The sequence below is a fragment of the Salvelinus fontinalis genome, chromosome 31 (genome assembly GCF_029448725.1).
Source record: "Salvelinus fontinalis isolate EN_2023a chromosome 31, ASM2944872v1, whole genome shotgun sequence".
Classification (NCBI taxonomy): domain Eukaryota; kingdom Metazoa; phylum Chordata; class Actinopteri; order Salmoniformes; family Salmonidae; genus Salvelinus; species Salvelinus fontinalis.
In genome coordinates, this window is record NC_074695.1 from 44,460,782 (window position 1) to 44,480,255 (window position 19,474).

At 41.3% G+C, this 19,474-nt stretch overlaps 2 protein-coding genes and 1 long non-coding RNA gene across 3 annotated transcripts in view; all 3 read left to right on the forward strand.

The window, feature by feature from the left end:
- LOC129830358 (acid-sensing ion channel 1-like) overlaps positions 1-5,524 on the forward strand; it is a gene marked incomplete in the record, with an annotated part of 87,224 nt that extends 81,700 nt beyond the window's left edge. Inside the window, 4 exon segments of the mRNA XM_055892882.1 lie at positions 440-531; positions 655-734; positions 978-1,076; positions 3,317-5,524. Coding sequence (XP_055748857.1) covers positions 440-531; positions 655-734; positions 978-1,076; positions 3,317-3,412 — 367 coding nt within the window.
- A 1,515-nt stretch (positions 5,525-7,039) lies between these two features.
- On the forward strand, positions 7,040-18,327 carry LOC129830359 (glycerol-3-phosphate dehydrogenase [NAD(+)], cytoplasmic). The gene is made up of 8 exons (XM_055892883.1): positions 7,040-7,148; positions 9,936-10,113; positions 12,587-12,727; positions 15,021-15,159; positions 15,871-15,983; positions 16,350-16,586; positions 16,993-17,099; positions 17,322-18,327. The coding sequence occupies exons 1-8, from the start codon at positions 7,105-7,107 to the stop codon at positions 17,416-17,418; spliced, it is 1,056 nt and encodes a 351-aa protein (XP_055748858.1). The 5' UTR covers positions 7,040-7,104; the 3' UTR covers positions 17,419-18,327.
- On the forward strand, positions 10,120-12,476 carry LOC129830360 (uncharacterized). The gene is made up of 2 exons (XR_008755513.1): positions 10,120-11,659; positions 12,156-12,476. It is a non-coding gene; the product is annotated as an uncharacterized LOC129830360 (long non-coding RNA).
- Positions 18,328-19,474: the final 1,147 nt, after the last annotated feature.

The window sequence follows — 19,474 nt, forward strand, 5'->3', positions numbered from 1 at the left end:
ACAAACAGTCCCGTGTGGCACGAATACAGACACGAGATACAAACACCCACAAAAACCACGTGAATCACAGGCTGTCTAAGTATGATTCTCAATCAGGGACAACGAATGACAGCTGTCTCTGATTGAGAATCATACCCGGCCGAACAAAAACATCCCAATAAGAAAATAACACATCGACAACCCACCCCAACTCACGCCCTGACCAACTAAATAAATACAAGAAAAGGAAAAACCGGTCAGGAACGTGACAATTACAGTGATTATGGAGTACCCGGCAAGAAATGGCAAATACGTTTGCTTTGGTCTTTGGCCCTTGCATCTTTTACCCTTCAGTTCCATTTCCAATACACAGCAACGGAATAATGATTTTCTCTATCAGAACCGTCATATGTAAACTGTTTGCTGTTTAGATGTTGAATATGGTCTCTTCCTGTAACAGTGACAATATCCTGGTTCTGGACATCTTCTTTGAGGCTCTAAACTATGAGATGATCGAACAGAAGAAAGCCTATGAAGTAGCAGGACTTTTAGGTATTTCAATGATGCTGGAAAAAAAAACATGGGTTTTCTTTTAAAGGATACTTTGTTGGAAATGTGTATCATTTGGAGAAGTTTATTATCTTTGATAATCTTGTCCTTCTCTGTTCCTCCCAGGTGATATTGGTGGTCAGATGGGTCTTTTCATTGGAGCCAGTCTCCTTACTATTCTGGAGCTGTTTGACTACATCTATGAGGTCATCTTTTAATTCTCTCTAGTACTCTACAGTGACAGAAAACAACCACGTGTCCGTTATGCTTTCTGCCTGACTCATTATTGTACGCTCTTAGAAAATCAGAAAAGTATGCTTGCTACACATAACTCTCAAAGAGAGAGGCACACACACAGGAATGACTCCAAAAATGTCCACCTTTTCTCTTACCAGCCTTTGTCTCAAATCGAGAGCATCACTGACCTTTGTATCTATGTTTCCTTACAGGTGATAAAGTACAAGCTCTGTCGAAGCTCAGATAAGAAACACAAGCACAGCAACAACGACCAGGGAGCTGTTCTGAGCCTGGACGATGTGAAATGTCACGTCAGTAACTTTCACTAAGCATTTGCAGCTCTCAGAAGAAGGCAGCCATATTGCTTCATGTCTAAACATCTCAATTAAGAATTTCATGTGCATGAAGCCAGGTTGTTTTTGTAAAAGAAAATGTGTTCTAAAAGAACGTACCTGGTGAGGTTCGTGAATGTGTGTGGGGGGATATTCCTAGTTTTACCTTGCACACAGCAGGATACAAGACAACCAATCCAATGATCCACATGCATCCCTTAGATTTCATTGGCTAATGTAAATTGCTTTGCAACAGAACAATGGAATGCCAAATCAAAGATCCAAATATAGAAAAGTATTATCTCCAAAACTTCAGCTGATATTTTTTTCTGAGCAACAGTATAGTTAAAATGGATATCAATGGAGGTTGTGGTGTTGTGTATCAGCTTGAGAAACATGTCTTCACCCCATCAATTTCCATCAAGTTGTCTCATCTAGATTTTTTGAAAAATCGGAAAATCTTAAAATCGTAGTGTCTAATTTAAAAGGGTGCTTTCTAAAAATGTTTAAAGCATATCTACAAAAGGATACACTTTTAAATGCTATGTTGTCCCTTAACTCTGCTTTTCTCACTGGGTGTCTTTCATGAGTTTACAGGGTAGGTAGCATAAACATAACCACATGTAACATATGGATTTTCCTTAAAATACATATCAAAAGTCCAAATGCACTCATGACTACTGGTTTCAATTACATTTTCGGCCAACTTACAAACAAATACTTTATGAATTTATTGTTACAAATCAAAGTGCAAGGTTGCTAGCCAACTAGCCTATTCATGGTATCACTACTAGCCTGCTAATGTTAGCCCTACCAGCCTGCTAACGTCATGTTAGCACTGAATGAGTCAGCCAGTTGCTATCAACACCTAGCTTACTGCTACATTAAAGTAAACCAATGTTTTGGAAATACACAACGCCACCTAACCAGTTATCAAAATAATGTTAGCTATACAGTATGAAGTTATCTTAGTCAGCCAGGTAACAATAGCTATTTAGCCAACTAGCTATTAGCCCAGCCAGCCTAGCCAACCACCACAAACACATCACAACTATAACCGCAGATCAAAAGCAAAGAAAGAGCAGAGACTTACAGATTCATGGCTGGGGCCCATCCGATAGTAACACTTTTAAAAGAGTACAGGCTGAGTTAGCTACCAAAGCAAGGGGGAGGCGGGCGCTTCACCAGGGAGGAAGAGTCAGGAAAATCCAATAGCTATATAGTGAGAAAAATCCAAAATAGATAGATTCCAGATGTCAGTCAGCTAGTGGGCTAGCACCAAGCCAAGGTGAAAAAAGTTACAAAACTCCTGTAGCCAGAGAACATGCCAAAAAGTTGACAAAACAAAAAGGAGAACAGATACTGTACTACACAATTAGAGCAAGCAGGTATGATTTTCTCTTTCTTTTTGAGCCCACAGCAAGAAGGCACCATAACACAGTCACAACGTACATGGAGAGCATCATGATGCAGCCTGGCCGCACGTGCCCCATCTGTTCATTGTTTACATCACACTTCCTTCTGATTAGTGGATTGTAGCTCACCACCATCAACACTTGGTCTGGAATGTAATTACATGCTAGCATGGCTAATGGCTAACGATAGCCAGCTTGAGCTAGCTACCGAGCTAGCATACAAACTCGGTAGCACAGAGTAGATTATCCATATTACAATGAGAAATAGTGCATTGTGGGTAGTTTAGAAGATATCAGTCAATTAGTTTATAAACATGTTATAACCCAAATATATAACTATGTTTGTACTTATAGGTAACCAGATCGTGACTACAACTAAGTTACTTAAGCAATAAGACTCGAGGAGGTGTGGTATATGGCCAATATACCATGGCTAAGGGCTGTTCTTAACCATGACGCAACGCGGAGTGCCTGGACACAGCCCTTAGCCGTGGAATATTGACCATATAACCACTGAGGTGCCTAATTGCTATTATAAACTGGTTACCTACATAATTAGAGCAGTAAAAATATTTTTTTTGTCATACCTGTGGTCTGATATACCACAGCTGTCAGACAATCAGCATTCAGGGCTTGAACCACCCAGTTTGCAATAAGTCTTTGATCACACTGTGTTGTTACATTGGTGACTAAAAACTCATGCTTCCTACCCTTTAAGTTTAACTTGTCTTTTTGTTTTGTTATTGGCTCATACTCCCACTCTTTTTTTGTCACCAACTATCCATTTCACATTATCCACCCCAGTCTCTCCGTGACAATTCTCATCCACCACCTCCATACTCTGCCAATATGCTACCTTATCACACAGAGCGGAGCAACTCAGAGGACTTCACCTGCTGAGCCAATTAGAACACAAGATAGTAAGGAAGTGGAGCATTTCAGTTTCATTCAAAAGTAGACAGAAGTCAGAGTATAAAGCTTATTTGTACAGAATCTTGATGATGGGTAAAACGTAACACTTCAATAGCACTTAGATCTCCACTGGTGCAAGATTAGTGATAGCCACGTATAGCTTGCTTGATGATAATTACTGCAGCCCACAACGTCATGAAACTGGCTATTTCATCCCATGTATACTGAGCAAAAACATAAACACAACATGCAACAATTTCAACAGTTTTACTGAGTTACAGTTCATATAAGGAAATCAGTCAACTGAAATAAATTCATTAGGACTAATCTACAAATTTAACATGACTGGGCAGGGGAGCAGCCTTGGGTGGGCCTGGGAGGGCATAGGCCACCCACTTGGGAGCCAGACCCAGCCAATCAGAATACAGAACTACTCCTCAGTTTCATCAGCTGTCTGGGTGGCTGGTGTCAGATCATCCTGCAGGTGAAGAAGCCTCTATGGGAAGGTCCTGGGCTGGCGTGGTTGCACGTTGTCTGTGGTTGTGAGGCCGGTTGGTCGTACTGGCAAATTCTCAAAAACAATGTTGGAGGCAGTTTATGGTTGAGAAATGAACATTCAGTCCTCTCGCAACAGCTCTGGTGGTCTTTCCTGCAATCAGCATGCCAATTGCATGCTCCCTCAAAACTTGAGACATCTGTGGCATTGTGTTATGTGACAAAACTGCACATTTTAGTGGCCATTTATCGTCCGCAGCACAAGGTGCACCTCTGTAATAATCATGCTTGTTTAATCTGCTTCTTGATATGCCACACCTGTCAGGTGGATGGATTATATTGGCAAATAAGAAATGCTCACTAAAAAGAATGTAAACAAATTGTGCACAAAATTCGAGAGAAGTACGCATTTTGTGCATATGGAACATTTCTGGGATTTTTATTTCAGCTCATGAAACATGGGACCAACACTTTACATGTTGCGTTATATTTTTGTTCAGTACAAAATACAATTGTTCTTGTGTCTTCTGAGAATGTAATTTTACTCGGGCTACATGTAGATATAGAGACCAGGACTAAGGGATTTTGGCTTTGGGTGTGTGATGGTGGGAAATGTCCTCTGATCAACTTGTAGATATTGGTTGAATGTGTGATGAGATCTTCAGGGCTCACCACTGGGTTGCATGTATGTCATCATAAACTGTGTGTTTTCTGTAAGCAGTATATTGGCATGTTTGTCCATGTTACATCTGTTGTCTGTTTATGTGTATGGTTGTGTGTGTGTGTGGGTGGGTGGGGGGAGCATGCTTTATTTGAGTGTGTCTGTTTGTGTTTTGAATGTACGTGTGTGTGATACTTCAAAAGTAATACACTTTCTCAAGTTGATGAATAACAGTCATGAAATTGGCCCGTTTTCTAATTTACTCCCTCTGTCCAATTGGTCAAGTTGACACAATTCAATGAAGTTGCATTTTCATAATGTATTATAGTGTAAAAACCAATACATTTTTTAATTGAAAAGATTGTTCACCATTTTCTAAGAAATAAAAGTCCAAATGGTGCTTTCTTGTTAATAGTTTTAGAGCTAAATGAATAGATTAGATGGACTAGATAGAACTATGATGACAGATATCAAACCACCTCTTTGACAATGGTAATATTGCCTGATTCCCCAATGTTAAACAATTGGACCACTGTTACTACAATATATTTTAGGATGAACCATTGTAGGTAGTTAGGAACACCTACAAATGATGAAGCCAATCTCTTATCACTCATGCCTCATATAACCATGCTAGATGTCTTTCTCATAGGAAAAGGGGAGTTATATGATAGTGTGTAACTGTGTAGTGTTATTCTCAAGCACAACAGTATCATCAACATATAAATTGAATGTAAATAAAATGCTGTAAGTAAGGAATATGGATAATGTTTCTGATCGTGATTACAGAGTCTTGCCTATTGTTGTTGATGTAATTAATGTAGCTACAGTATGTGTATGTGATCTTACCTTTGTTTTTCTATTAATACTATGCCTACCAGTTTACATGTTTTCAAATGTTTTATTTGTCTCCAAAGCAACAATAAAGTATAATGACATTTCAATTCAGCGGAATCTGGCTTCATTTTTGGCAAGATCTGAAGTCGGTCTTAATCATTTTTTTATGATGGCCCAAACTCGTTACAACTGTTTCATATCCATGCTAGCTATACCTTTCCTGTACTACAAAGCACGTACAATACTTCCCAGAACTTAATCTTAAAAGGAATTACCATACCAAAATATTTGTTCACAACATGGGGTCAAGGAAGTTTACAACCAGGGTCTATGTAAACCATGTCTGAATAGGCACTTTCTGTGTAAAAAAAAACAACTGAAAACTTCCTCTATTTGACCATATTGTCAAATCTAAACTGCTGAATATATTATTCTATTGGAATGTCTGTGTTTCCTTGTGACCAGTTCCTCCCCCCAACAAGGTCCCCTTTTGTTACAACACTTCAATTGTGTCTCACACAAGACTCCCTCCTTCTGCCAGTTAGTGTTGGTTGCGAGATTATGGTCTGTGAAATGTACAATTGAGACAATGAACAACACCCATACCCAGCTGAGGACAGCAGAGGAGATTAATGCTGCATGCACATCTTCTGCATGAGACACACTAAACCCATTGAGATTAGTCACAGTATTGGGAGGATAGTTAAAGATGTCTAAAATACAAACGGGCAGGGTAGTAAAAATGTAATTGAAGGAGAGATGCATCCCTGCCTGAGGGAAAGGTGTAACAAAGTAAATATTTTGCCCTCTCCTTTTAAATCTGCCGAGTTGCAGATATTAAATAATTTGAATTGGGTTCAGTGGAATGTTGAGTATGTCAGCCCTGCTAAACTAATCTGTAACAAAGGCTGGTTTTTATTCAAGGTGTACATATCCAAGGTCATCCAAGGTTATGATGCAAGTCTCAGCTTTGATTTAATAGTTTCTCATTAAGAATTATGAAGAGCTGTATGTCCCTCAAAGTGTGACTTTTAATTTTCTAAATTTCATCAATTAAAATTGTCCCACATAGATCCGTTGGCCAAATTACTTTTCAGCTAGGTTAGGTAACTGTTCAGTCTACTCGACAACGACTGGCAGATTTCGATTAAGCTGAACCGTGGAGCACCGGTCTATGGCCCGTGACGTGAACGGACAAAAGCTGTGAGGGAAGTGCCCTTCTCAAATCGAACAGTATTTTAGCGCCGCTCGGTCATGTTGTCAACAAGGCAGCATCGTCGTTCAGAAACATACATCTCTTTGTATATGTTCGAAATATATGTTCGAATTAAAGCGTATTTAACATCAGCAATCCCTTTTGCATGAAAAACAGAGAATCCTGCTCATTAATCCACGTGCTTAGGCGCTTAACCTACGTCACTTTTGTTTTGAGACGACTTCGCCATGGCTCACGCCTGGTAGGCAGCCGGGTTACAAAACGAATGCAAATACTTTTCACCCGGTGTAATCTCCTTTCACCGGGGCAAAACGGACCAGATAATCGAATGCTCTCAGTGATACGCCGCTGAAAATAGTGGGCGGGACTGTGTCCACCTTAGACTAACCAATGAAATAAGAGCTAGATTTGCCAAGCCCTCTGTACGCTGCCTTCACATGACAGTTTTGTCCGTCGGCAAGGGTCTTTTCAATGGCAACTCCAAAGAAAGTCTGCATTATTGGCTCTGGCAATTGGTAAGAAAATGTATCTATATCGAAGACTTTGTGTGTGGGTGTACTGCAGCTAGCTAACATAGCTTGGCTTGACTGACCGGCTAATTCTAGCCGCATTTTCAAACAGGTCGCTCGAGCGGTAACTTTAGCTAGAACGGATCACCAATGGTCGGGGGCCCCCTGCACTAACTGTGCGTTACGGCGTGGCCAAATTGGTTCTGCATGTATAATTTTGGTCAATTGTCACCAGATGAGTTCATGACACACAGGTTAAAATACCAAAGGCAACTATATTAATATGACGACCGGTCGAAACACACATGAAACATTCATGGGCATTGTATTTAGCTTTCTGTTGCTAGCTAATTTGTCCTGGAACTGGAGATAAACATTGGGTTGTTGTGTTACTTGGCAGAAGATTCAGACCCTACCATTAAGCTTGTTTACACTGAGCTGCACTGAAGTCAGAACGCACAACACACCACCACAACTTATTGTGAAATAGACACGATTTTTTCAAAATTCGTGACAGGCACATGGAAAAGTCCATTTTTTTGTTTGTACATGATATCACAATGCATTTTCGTGTGTACACACTTTTCTTTCCTCATAATTGAGGGCCTTATTACTGATGAATGTTTTTATTTATTTTTTATGACCATGTTCTTTCTGCTTGTAATTTTAACTTATATTGATGTGTGTATTTTCTGTCATTTATGTAATTCAAGGCTCATCTGTAAATGAGACCTTGGTCTCTGTATGAATCCCTGATAAAAAATAAATAACACTTGTGTACATTACATGAATTCCAATTTTGTTGTGGTTGACTTTAGCTAGGTGGCTAATGTTAGCTAGGCTAGGGGTTAGGGCTAGCTAAGTAGTTTTAAAGGGTTAGGGGAAGGGTTTGCTAACATGCTAAGTAGTTGCAAAGTAGCTTAAAAGTAGTAGTTAATTAGTGAAAATGCTGAAGTTATCCATAATGAGATTCAAATACACAACCTTTGGGTTGCTAGACGTTAGCGGTATATGCTCACCGACTGGAGTGGACCTCGTTCATCTTTCAATTACCCACGTGGGTTAGTATGCTTGTAAAAATCAATGAGTCGATGGGAGAGGTGGGACTGCGGTGTCCAAGTTCTATTTTAGCACCTGGCTATGCAGACAGCTGTGGACGTGCGCAAGCAGGGTGGATGAAATTATTTAATAACATGCATGTGTACATTTTTTATTTTGCAACACTTGTGCACACAACGCAGCTGGTTTAGTTAGCATGTTAGAGGTTGAAAATGAGTATGATTGGTCTAATCTTTCATGCAAGGAATCCAGGAAGCTGTGATTTCAAACTCTCATTAGACAGCTATGCAAGCTTTATGCCAAAATATGTTCCTTACTCACCAAATTGCTTTATTTTATTTAACTATGCAAGTCAGTTAAGAACTAATTCCTACGATGATGGCCTAGGAACAGTGGATTAACTGCCTTGTTCAGGGGCAGAACAACAGATTTTTACCTTGTCAGCTCGGGGATTCGATCTAGCAACCTTTTGGTTACTGGCCCAACACTCTAACCACTAGGCTACCTGCCGTTTAGCAACTATCTTCCTTTACTCCAGCTAAGGCTGATATGTACGTCCCAAAAAAAGTACAAATGAATCTACAAGCAACCGAGGGGGAAAAAAACTTTTTTTTTTATATTGGGTTTTCTCTCCTCAATAGCTATTGTCATGCCATGACAATGAACATGTTATATTCTGATTCAGGGGAGGATGGAGAACAATCAGCACCTTTTTTGTGTGAATTATTATAAAACAATAAACAATAAAACAAAAGCACACAAAAAAGGTTGCTTGTTCTCCATCCTCCTCTGATTCAGAATATCCAATTTTCATTGTCATGGCATGCTTGGTGAATGCAATTGACGAGAGAGAACCGACTATCCAATATGAAACACATTTTACCTCTGTGTCAAACCAAGCCATACCTACCTTCTCTCTAAAAAGTCAGGTTAAATAATACTTTCCTGTTGATATTTTGCCTCAAATTTCGAGCAGCTGATAAACAAACCGCACAGACAACCGGTAGAGTAAGTTTACATATTGTATTCCACATTCTGAATTGTAAGAAACATTTACACTAGTTTGCAGGTATTAGTTTCAGAATGTATATACCAGTTAATTGTCTATTACGGCCTGATTTATCAGACTAGGACATTTTCTTTAAAACTGCAACATTTTCTCTCAGCCTCATGACAAAATGTGTTGAAATGCAGGAAGTTAGCCGTTTTCCCCAAAAATATAGATTTGAGGGGGGGGCTGGAAATAATTATTTGACCCTAGTGCCCCAAATGTGTTAGTCCAGCCCTGTTACCCACCTGCCATGCCAATTTTTTTTTAAAGTGAAGCTGCTTTTGGCAATGACATGCACAGTTTCAGGTGAAGTTTGCAACATTTGTAGTCTTTCATGTATAACCACAGGTATTAATCCAGTTATGAGATGAATAGTGCTGTTACATTGTTGTATTATGTAATGTTAGCCATAATTGGCCACTGCATGCAAACAAACCTTAGCTGGGTGACCATCAATCCAATTGCCCTTAACCATAAAATAGAGCAACTACCATTTGCCTATTTAATAAGATAAATAAGGGTCAATCTGGCAAATTGTACATTTACAATAAGATTAAGTTGTTTGGGCTCCTTTCCGTCAAGTATTTTTGGCATTTGCATTCTTCAGTCTAGGGTGCAATTGTTCTTGTAGAAAACCACAGAGCGAATATTATCATTTACATTGCAATTTCTCTACTACACAGGGGCTCTGCCATTGCCAAGATAGTAGGCGCCAATGTTGCTCACAACTCCAAGTTTGACAACACTGTGACCATGTGGGTGTTTGAGGAGATGGTGGACGGTCGCAAACTGACAGAGATCATCAACACTGACCATGAGAATGTCAAGTACCTGCCTGGACACAAGCTACCCCCCAATGTGGTGAGGAGCACATCACATGCTGCTATGTGTTGTAATCCTGCTCAGGAATGTGATTTTACATTTAAAAAAATACAAATTCTATAATCCATTAATCACATAATTGAAATTGACCTACTCCGAAACCAATACCCTTCTTGCCTGTTTTAATTGTTACCCTCATCACATCTTTGCCTAATGCTATGTGACAGTTTGTTCTGTCACAACTAAACCGGCTGAGTAATAAACTGCTGTGGGGAATGCTGTCAGCTGCCTTCTGCTGGACTATCTGTGTAAAGGTTCAGCCCTGGCTCAGTTATGTGTTGCAGCTGTCCTTGCAGCACTCACTACAATCCACAGTACACACCATAGCAATTTCCGAGAGGAGATCTCCACGGATTAGAATGAAACTGAGAAGGCTGTTTATTGACTACAGCTCAGCGTTCAACACCATAGTGCCCTCAAAGCTCATCACTAAGCTAAGAACCCTGGGACTGAACAACTCCCTCTGCAACTGGATCCTGAACTTCCTGACGGGCCGCCCCCAGGTGGTAAGGGTAGGCAACAACACGTCTGCCACGCTGATCCTCAACACTGGGGCCCCTCAGGGGTGTGTACTTAGTCCCCTCCTGTACTCCCTGTTCACCCACGACTGCGTGGCCAAACACGACTCCAACACCATCATTAAGTTTGCTGACGACGACAGTGATAGGCCTGATCTCCGACAACAATGAGACAACCTATAGGGAGGAGGTCAGAGACCTGGCAGTGTGGTGCCAGGACAACAACCTCTACTTCAATATGAGAAAGGAGCTGATCGTGGACTACAGGAAAAGGCGGACCAAACAGGCCCCCATTAACATCGACAGGGCTGTAGTGGAGCGGGTCGAGAGTTTCAAGTTTCTTGGTGTCCACATCACTAACAAACTATCATGGTCCAAACACACCAAACAGTCGTGAAGAGGGCACGACATCACCTTTTCCCCCTCAGGAGACTGAAAAGATTTGACATGGGTCCCCAGATCCTCAAAAAGTTCTACAGCTGCACCATCGAGAGCATCCTGACCGGTTGCATCAACCGCCTGGTATGGCAACTGCTTGGCATCTGACCGTAAGGCGCTACAGAGGGAAGTGCGTGCGGCCCAGTACATCACTGGGGCCAAGCTTCCTGCCATCCAGAACCAATATAATAGGTGACGTCAGAGGCAACCCCAAAAGTTGTCAGAAACTCCTGTCACCCAAGCCATAAGACTGCTGAACAATTAATAAAATGGCCACTGGACTATTTACATTGACCCCCCCCCCCCCTCCATTTGTTTTGTACACTGCTGCTACTTGCTGTTTATCTATGCATAGTCACTTCACCCCTGCCTACATGTACAAATGACCTTGACTAACCTGTACCCCGGCACATTTACTCGGTATCGATACCCCCTGTATATAGCCTTGTTATTGTTATTTTGTGTTACTTTTTATGTATTTTTTTACTTTAGTTTATTTGGTATATATTTTCTTAACTCTTGAACTGCACTGTTGGTTAACGGCTTGTAAGTAAGTATTTCACGGTAAGGTCTACACTTGTAGCCTCCCGGGTGGCGCAGTGGTCTAGGGCACTGCATCGCAGTGCTAACTGCGCCACCAGAGTCTCTGGGTTCGCGCCCAGGCTCTGTCGCAGCCGGCCGCGACCGGGAGGTCCGTGGGGCGACGCCCAATTGGGCTAGCGTCGTCCGGGTTAGGGTGGGTTTGGCCGGTAGGGATATCCTTGTCTCATCGCGCTCCAGCGACTCCTGTGGCGGGCCGGGCGCAGTGCGCGCTAACCAAGGGGGACAGGTACACGGTGTTTCCTCCGACACATTGGTGCGGCTGGCTTCTGGGTTGGAGGCGCGCTGTGTTAAAGAAGCAGTGCGGCTAGGTTGGGTTGTGCTTCGGAGGACGCATGGCTTTCGACCTTCGTCTCTCCCGAGCCCGTACGGGAGTTGTAGTGATGAGACAAGATAGTAATTACTAGCGATTGGATACCATGAAAAATGGGGAGAAAAGGGGATAAAATAATAAAATAAAAAAAGGTCTACACTTGTTGTATTCAGCGCATGTGACAAATAACGTTTTGATTTGATTTGAACCCCTGGCTTGCACTCAACAGATTTGGTAGGACGAGTCATGCTGACTTGACTGATTTAGCACAGATCAAGCAGTCAACTTACATTATGTTACACAATTATAAAATAACCGTTTTTAATGAGATTCTTGATACCTTTGATGTACTGTAGCTTTTTAGACTGTGGCACCCACTAGTTAGAATCAATAACACATTCAATTGACAATGTACAACCTAACAAAGATCCTTGCAGGATCAAAATGTTTGTGAATAAAGGTGCATGATGGAGCTTATGAGTGCAAGCTCTTTCTTTTTCTATTTACAATGTGCAAGGACTACATGAGAGAAGCAGACCAAGACCAGTGCCTCTAACTATCCCCTCTCCTGTTTCTCCCCCAGTTGGCAGTTCCTGAGCTGGTGGATGCTGCCAAGGAAGCAGACATCCTAGTGTTTGTGATCCCCCACCAGTTCATTGGCAGAGTGTGTGACACCATGAAGGGGAAGATAAAGATTAATGCACTAGGAATGTCACTCATCAAGGTTCGGCTAATACCCATGCTCTCTTCAGCAGACCTATAACAGTAGCCCAGTAGGTAGAGCATGGCATCATAGAGTTTTGATTCCCGGGGCCACCCATATGTTAAAAAAAAAAATGTGTATGCACGCATGACACTAAGTCGCTTTGGTTAAAGGTGTCTGCTAAATAGCATACATTGTTTTCAGAATGTATTCACACCCCTTGACTTTTTCCACATTGTGTTACAGCCTGAATTTAATGTGCATTAAATTGAGATTTTTTGGGCGGGGGGGGGACAATGGTCTACACACAATACTCCATAATGTCGTGGAATAAAAATGTGCTTAACAAGTCACATAAGGTGAAATAATAGTGTTGTTTTTGAATGACTAGCTTATCTTTGTACCCTACACATACAATTATCTGGAAGGTTCTGCAAACACAGAATTACAAACACAGATTCAACCACAAAGACCAGGGAGGTTTTCCAATGCCTCGCAAAGAAGGGCACCTATTGGTAGATGGGTAAAAAAAATTATATTAAGCAGATGTTGAGCATGGCGAAGTTATGAATTACACGTTGGGTGGTGTATCGAAACACCCAGTCACTACAAAGACAGACATCCTAACTCTGTTGCCAGAGAGGAAAGTAACCGCTCAGGGGTTTCGCTGAGTCCAATGGTGACTTTAAAACAGAGTTGAATGGCTGTGATAGGAGAACTGAGGATGGATCAACAACATTGTAGTTACTCCACAATACTAACCTAATTGACAGAGTGAAAATAAGGAAGCTTGTACAGAATAGAAAGTTTCCAAAACATGCATCCTGTTTGCAACACGGCACTAAACTAATACTGCAAAAAATGTGGCAAAAGCAATTTACTTTTGGTCCTGAATAAGATGTTTGGGCCAAATCCAATCCAACACATTACTGAGTACCAATCTCCATATTGGTGGTGGCTGCATCATGTTATGGGTATGCTTTTAATCGTTCAGGACTGGGGAGTTTTTCAGGATAAAAAAGAAATGTAATGGAGCTAAGCAAAGGAAAAATCCTAGAGGTAAACCTGGTTCAGTCTATTTTCAATCAGACACTCGGGAATTAATTTACCTTTCAGCAGGACAATAACCTTAAACACTAGGCCACATCTACCAAGAAGACAGTGAATGTTCCTGAGTGGCTGAGTTAGTTTTGACTTAAATCTACTTAATCTATGGCAAGACTTAAAAATGGTTGTCTAGCAACAATCAACAACAAACTCTTAGACTTACCCAGAAATATTCACAGCTGTAATTGCTGCCAAATGTTCTTCAAAGTATTGACTTGGGTGTGAATACTTAAGTAAATGAGATTTCATTTTCAATAAATTTGCCAAAATTTCTAAAAACAGGTTTTCACTTTGGCATTATGGGGTATTGTGTGTAGAACACATTTTGAATTCAGACTGTAATACAACAACATATGGAATGTGTCAAGGGGTATGAATACATTCTGAAGACATTGTATATCGTTATGTAGGTCATAGCTCCACTGTAATATATAGTGGGGTCTGAAATTATTGACACCCTTGGCCCTGATAAAGATGAGCAATAATGACAGTATAAAATAACAAATTCAAATACTGAGCTGTATTGTCTGCACAAAATAATTAGGAAATTATATTTTATAGTAATACAATTTTACAGAGAAAGAGATTTGGTTTTACGAGTAATACTCCCCCCCCCCCCCCCCCTCAAAGGTAGGGGTCAAAATGATTGACACCCCTAGAGATTCTTATTAAATAAAGTAGTCAAGTTTAGTATTTTGTCCCATATTCCTAGCACGTACAAACTTGTTAAATGTATTTGCAGTTCGTTTTGGTTTTGTTTCAGTTTATTTTGTGCCCAATATAAATGAATGGTAAATCATTTGTCATTTGGAGTCACTTTTATTATAAATAAGAATAGAATATGTTTCTAAACACTTCTACGTTAGTATGGATCCTACCATGATTACGGATAATCCTGAATGAATTGTGAATAATGAGTGAGAATGTTACAAAACGGTCAATGCATGCTAACCTCTGTTATTGGTAATGGTCAACAACAAAAAATACTTGTTTAACAAAATCTCTTTCTCTGAGCAATTGTATCAGTATAAAATCTTTTAAATTCCCAATTTTTTTCAGCATACAATATAGCTCAGTATTTTGAATTATTTATTTTATACAGTCATTATTGCTCATCATTATCAACGGTGTCAATCATTTCAAACCCCGCTGTACGTCTTTTGAATGGCTTTACTGTGTGTACTGTGTACTACGTGTTCTACTCCAGGGTGTGGATGAGGGTCCTGACGGACTGAAGCTCATCTCTGATGTGATCCAGGAGAAGTTGGGCATCGCCATGAGTGTGTTGATGGGGGCCAACATCGCCAACGAGGTCGCCGATGAGAAGTTTTGTGAGACCACTATCGGTTAGATTCCACATTGTAATGGGCTTGGGTTATCATTGTCTTACATACTTCTGAATGGTGTGCTGTCCAGTGTTTGTTTGTTTTTCTTCCACCTTTCTGAACATTTGGTTTGGGTAAATGTATACAGTGCAAACTGAAAAGTAAGGCATTCATTTCATTCTATTTTGTCAATATGTGTGGAGACATTTAGTAAAGGTATTCACTCTCAACATATCTCCAACCTCCAAACAGTGGTGAATGGAAAGAGACCTCTGTTACATAAAACACCCAAAGTGTAATGACGTTTTCCGATTGCCATTAGGCCAGAATTTATCTGTCCACTGCAGTTGGCGTGTGACTCTGCCTTTTCATAATGTCAGTGTTCTCGTTGAACCACATCACATTTTAGAGTGTAGGCTATACCACCCGTTTAAGTCCATTCGCTCGTTTCATGCCTCTGACATGCGGTAATGATCAAATGTGGTGTAATAGCCAACTTCGAGGGCCATTAGTGCATATTTTTTTTGCATGTGACCTTACCATGAAAACCCTGTGCCTTAGCCTGTAACTAGAGCCTGGTAATTAGGCCTTTAATTAGGGCCTGTACCTTGAGTTTTACTCGTTATGTCACATGGTAAGTGCTAGAGTTTTTCATTAAATATTTGAAAGGTAAATGTATGTTAGGATTGAAAAGGGTTAACTATTTCTCTCTCCAATTATCCCTCTCCCAAGGATGTAAGGATAAAGAACATGGGGCTTTGCTGAAGGAACTCATGCAGACCAGTAACTTCCGGGTCACTGTAGTGGAGGAGTCCGATGTGGTTGAAATCTGTGGAGCACTGAAGGTGATCGCTCAACCATTAAGGCTGTGTTTACATAGGCGGACCAATTCTGATTCCTTTTCCACTAATTGGTCTTTTGACCAATCAGAACAGCTCTTTTGCCAATAATTGGGCGAGGGATCAGAATTGGGCTGCCTGTGTTAACGCAGCCTTATAGATTCTCCCTGGCCTCGCTTTACTTAATGTCTAGTCATGTTGTCGCGACGTCTAAATCTCAACACTTTCCTCATTTCCAATTGTATACTTTCTACTTGCCCTTCATCTACTTCTTAGATGATGGGCAGACGCGAGAAAGTGTGCTTGTAAGAAAAAAGGCTGTCCTTATGTGTTGAAGCCATTAACCCCTGCCCTCCTCTCTGGGGCTGTCAGAACATTGTGGCGGTGGGGGCGGGCTTCTGTGACGGCCTGGGCTTCGGGGACAACACCAAGGCCGCTGTGATCCGACTGGGGCTGATGGAGATGATCGCCTTTGCACGCATCTTCTGCACCGCAGGGCCCGTCTCCTCGGCAACCTTCCTGGAGAGTTGTGGCGTCGCCGACCTCATCACGACCTGCTATGGCGGTCGCAACCGTAAAGTGGCCGAAGAATTTGCCAAGACAGGGAAGGTGAGACGGTGACTTAATTGGCTTTTAGATAAAGACAGGCCGACGTAAAAATGGAAAATGGTTTGAATTATAGCCTTTAGGATTGGAACAGGGTAAATACAGAAGATGAGAGCTTTAAAGGGATTTAAAAAAAAAAATGTTGTCAGATGACCTCATTGATACCGTTTGTATGTCTCTGCATCCAGTATGAAGGAAGTTGGTGGTAGTTTCGTTAGCCAACGCAGAGAACTGAAATGGTATCCATGATTTCATCTGATAAAGCGCATAATTGCCCAAAATATGGCACTATCCCTTATCCCTAAGCTTTGAAAATAAAAAGGGGGCCAGAGGGGTGAAATTTAGTTCAAATGTGTTTTTGGGGTGAGAGTGGCCTTGACTTCAACAGCCATGTTTTTATTCTGCTCAGTCAATTGAAGAGTTGGAGAAAGAGATGCTGAATGGACAGAAGCTCCAGGGACCAGCAACAGCAGCTGAAGTCCATGTCATCCTAAAGAACAAAAATCTGCTTGACAAGTAGGTTGGCACAGAAATCAAACAGCTCTTTCACCCATTGGAGAAACTGATGTTACTTTGCATGTGGTGATTCCCTTACAAATAACCTCTGGCCCTGTTGAGTGAATCACCTCGGTTAAATGCAAATAATCGGATACATCTGAAATAGTAAAAACAATGTGGTTATTTTTAAAGGCCAAAGATAATGACTGTGACAACTCAACGATCCCTCTCTCGTCCCAGGTTCCCACTGTTCAACGCTGTGTACCAGATCTGCTACCAGGGCCATCCAGTCACAGAGTTTATCAAGTGTTTGCAGAACCACCCGGAGCACATGTAGGAAAACAGACTGGCCAAGTGACTGGAGAAGCAGGATCAACACCACTTTCACTTTGTACCGGTTAGAAAATACGCACACTTGCATAGTCCACAGCTCCGATGCAGACTCCAACGGACGACGTGAAGTAAGGTTAGCTTGCATTGGACTTGTGGTGTATGCTGCAGCTATTCTACTGTGTACTGTCTTTCGGGTTTTGTACGCACCTCCTATATTATAGAAGTGGTTTCCTGCTCTTGGTTGTCTACAGGAGTATGATGACCCAGCATGTATTTGTTGGCGCCGAATCAGACGCCACTCTCCGTCCTCAGCTGTTGTTGGCACGTACATTGTGATACCTCACTTCGTTATCGTTTGGCTTATTCATGTTAATTGTGGTTAGGCTAGGCTAGGCTATTTGTGTCCTCTTTTCACTTGTCTTATGTAATTCTGGTTCCCTCTGCATCCTTTGACGTTTGATTCTTGACTTGTATTGGTTGTTAGACTAGTTGCTCGATTCAATCCATGTTGCGGAACTTCAGCTCTAGAGCACGATTAGACTTTAAAGGCAATGTTCCTGCGCTCACGGAGACTACGTATGTCCGCTCAATCGTAAATGACCGTTAAATTTCAATTGCGCTATAGTGCTCAACTTCTGCAATACGGATTGAATCGAGCCCTAGATGTACATAGCAACGGTTAAAAGAAAATGCAAGTGCCTTACAACGCCACATTGCTAAAAAGTCTTGGCTGTTGCGCTTTGTGAAACCAAATACCTTTTACCTCTTATCGTCCTTCCATTTAGCCATTCGTAACCATGACGCTGCCTTTGAATTGCACTAACACGTGGCTTATGTTTGAAAAGGGCGTATTTAAAAAATAATAATAATAATTTGACTTTTGAAATAAATGTTTTATTCCAGTGCCGTCAAAGTGCTGCCCTTTTCATTTGGCTGCTTGTTCACCGCTCTAGAGGGCAGTTCTATTTCAGTTGATGTCAACTGGAATCTCAGCACTGTAGCTCGTGGTCAGAATAAATAGTTGCTATTTACATGGACAAGCACATGTCAGAGCCAGGGAAAGGAGAATCGAAGAAAAATAGAAACTCTTTAGGTTAACGCTGTGAATAAAACAGGTCTACAGTTACTGGCTAGCTCCTGGCTGTGGGCTTTGCTGGAACTATCTTTTTTGAATTAAATCTACAACAATTGTAATATAAAGCTTTTTCTTTGTTGATCAAATATTTATATACACACACACACAGTTCCTTCGGAAAGTATTCAGAACCCTTTACTTTTTTCTACATTTTGTTAGGTTATTGTTTTACCTCAATGTACACACAATACCCCATAATGACAAAGGAAAAACATGTTTTGATTTTTTTGCTAATTTATAAAAAATAAAAACTGAGATTACATTTAGATAAGTATTCAGACCCTTTACTCAGTACTTTGTTGAAGCACTTTTGGCAGCAATTACAGCCTTGAGTCTTCTTGGGTATGATGCTACAAGCTGGCCACACCTGTATTTGGGGAGTTTCTCCCATTCTTCGCTGCAGATCCACTCAAGCTCTGTCAGGTTGGATGGGGAGCGTCGCTGCACAGCTATTTTCAGGTCTCTGCAGAGATTTTAGATCGGGTATAAGTCCAGGCTCAGAGTCTTGTTCCGATGTCACTCCTGCGTTGTCTTGGCTGTGCGCTTAGGGCCGTTGTCCTGTTGGAAGGTGAACCTTCGCCTGGAGCAGGTTTTCAGCAAGGATCTCTCTATACTTTGCTTCGTTCATCTTTCCCTCGATCCTGACTAGTCTCCCAGTCCTTGCTGCTGAAAAACATCCCCACAGCATGATGCTGCCACCACCATACTTCACCTTAGGGATGGTGCCAGGTTTCCTCCAGGCGTGACACTTGGCATTCAGGCCAAAGAGTTCAATCTTGGTTTCAACAGACCAGAGAATATTGATTCTCATGGTCTGAGAGTTCTTTAGATGCCTTTTAGCAAACTCCAAGCAGGCAGTCATGTGCCTTCTACTGAGGAGTGGCTTCTGTCTGGCCACTCTACCATAAAGGCCTAATTAGTAGAG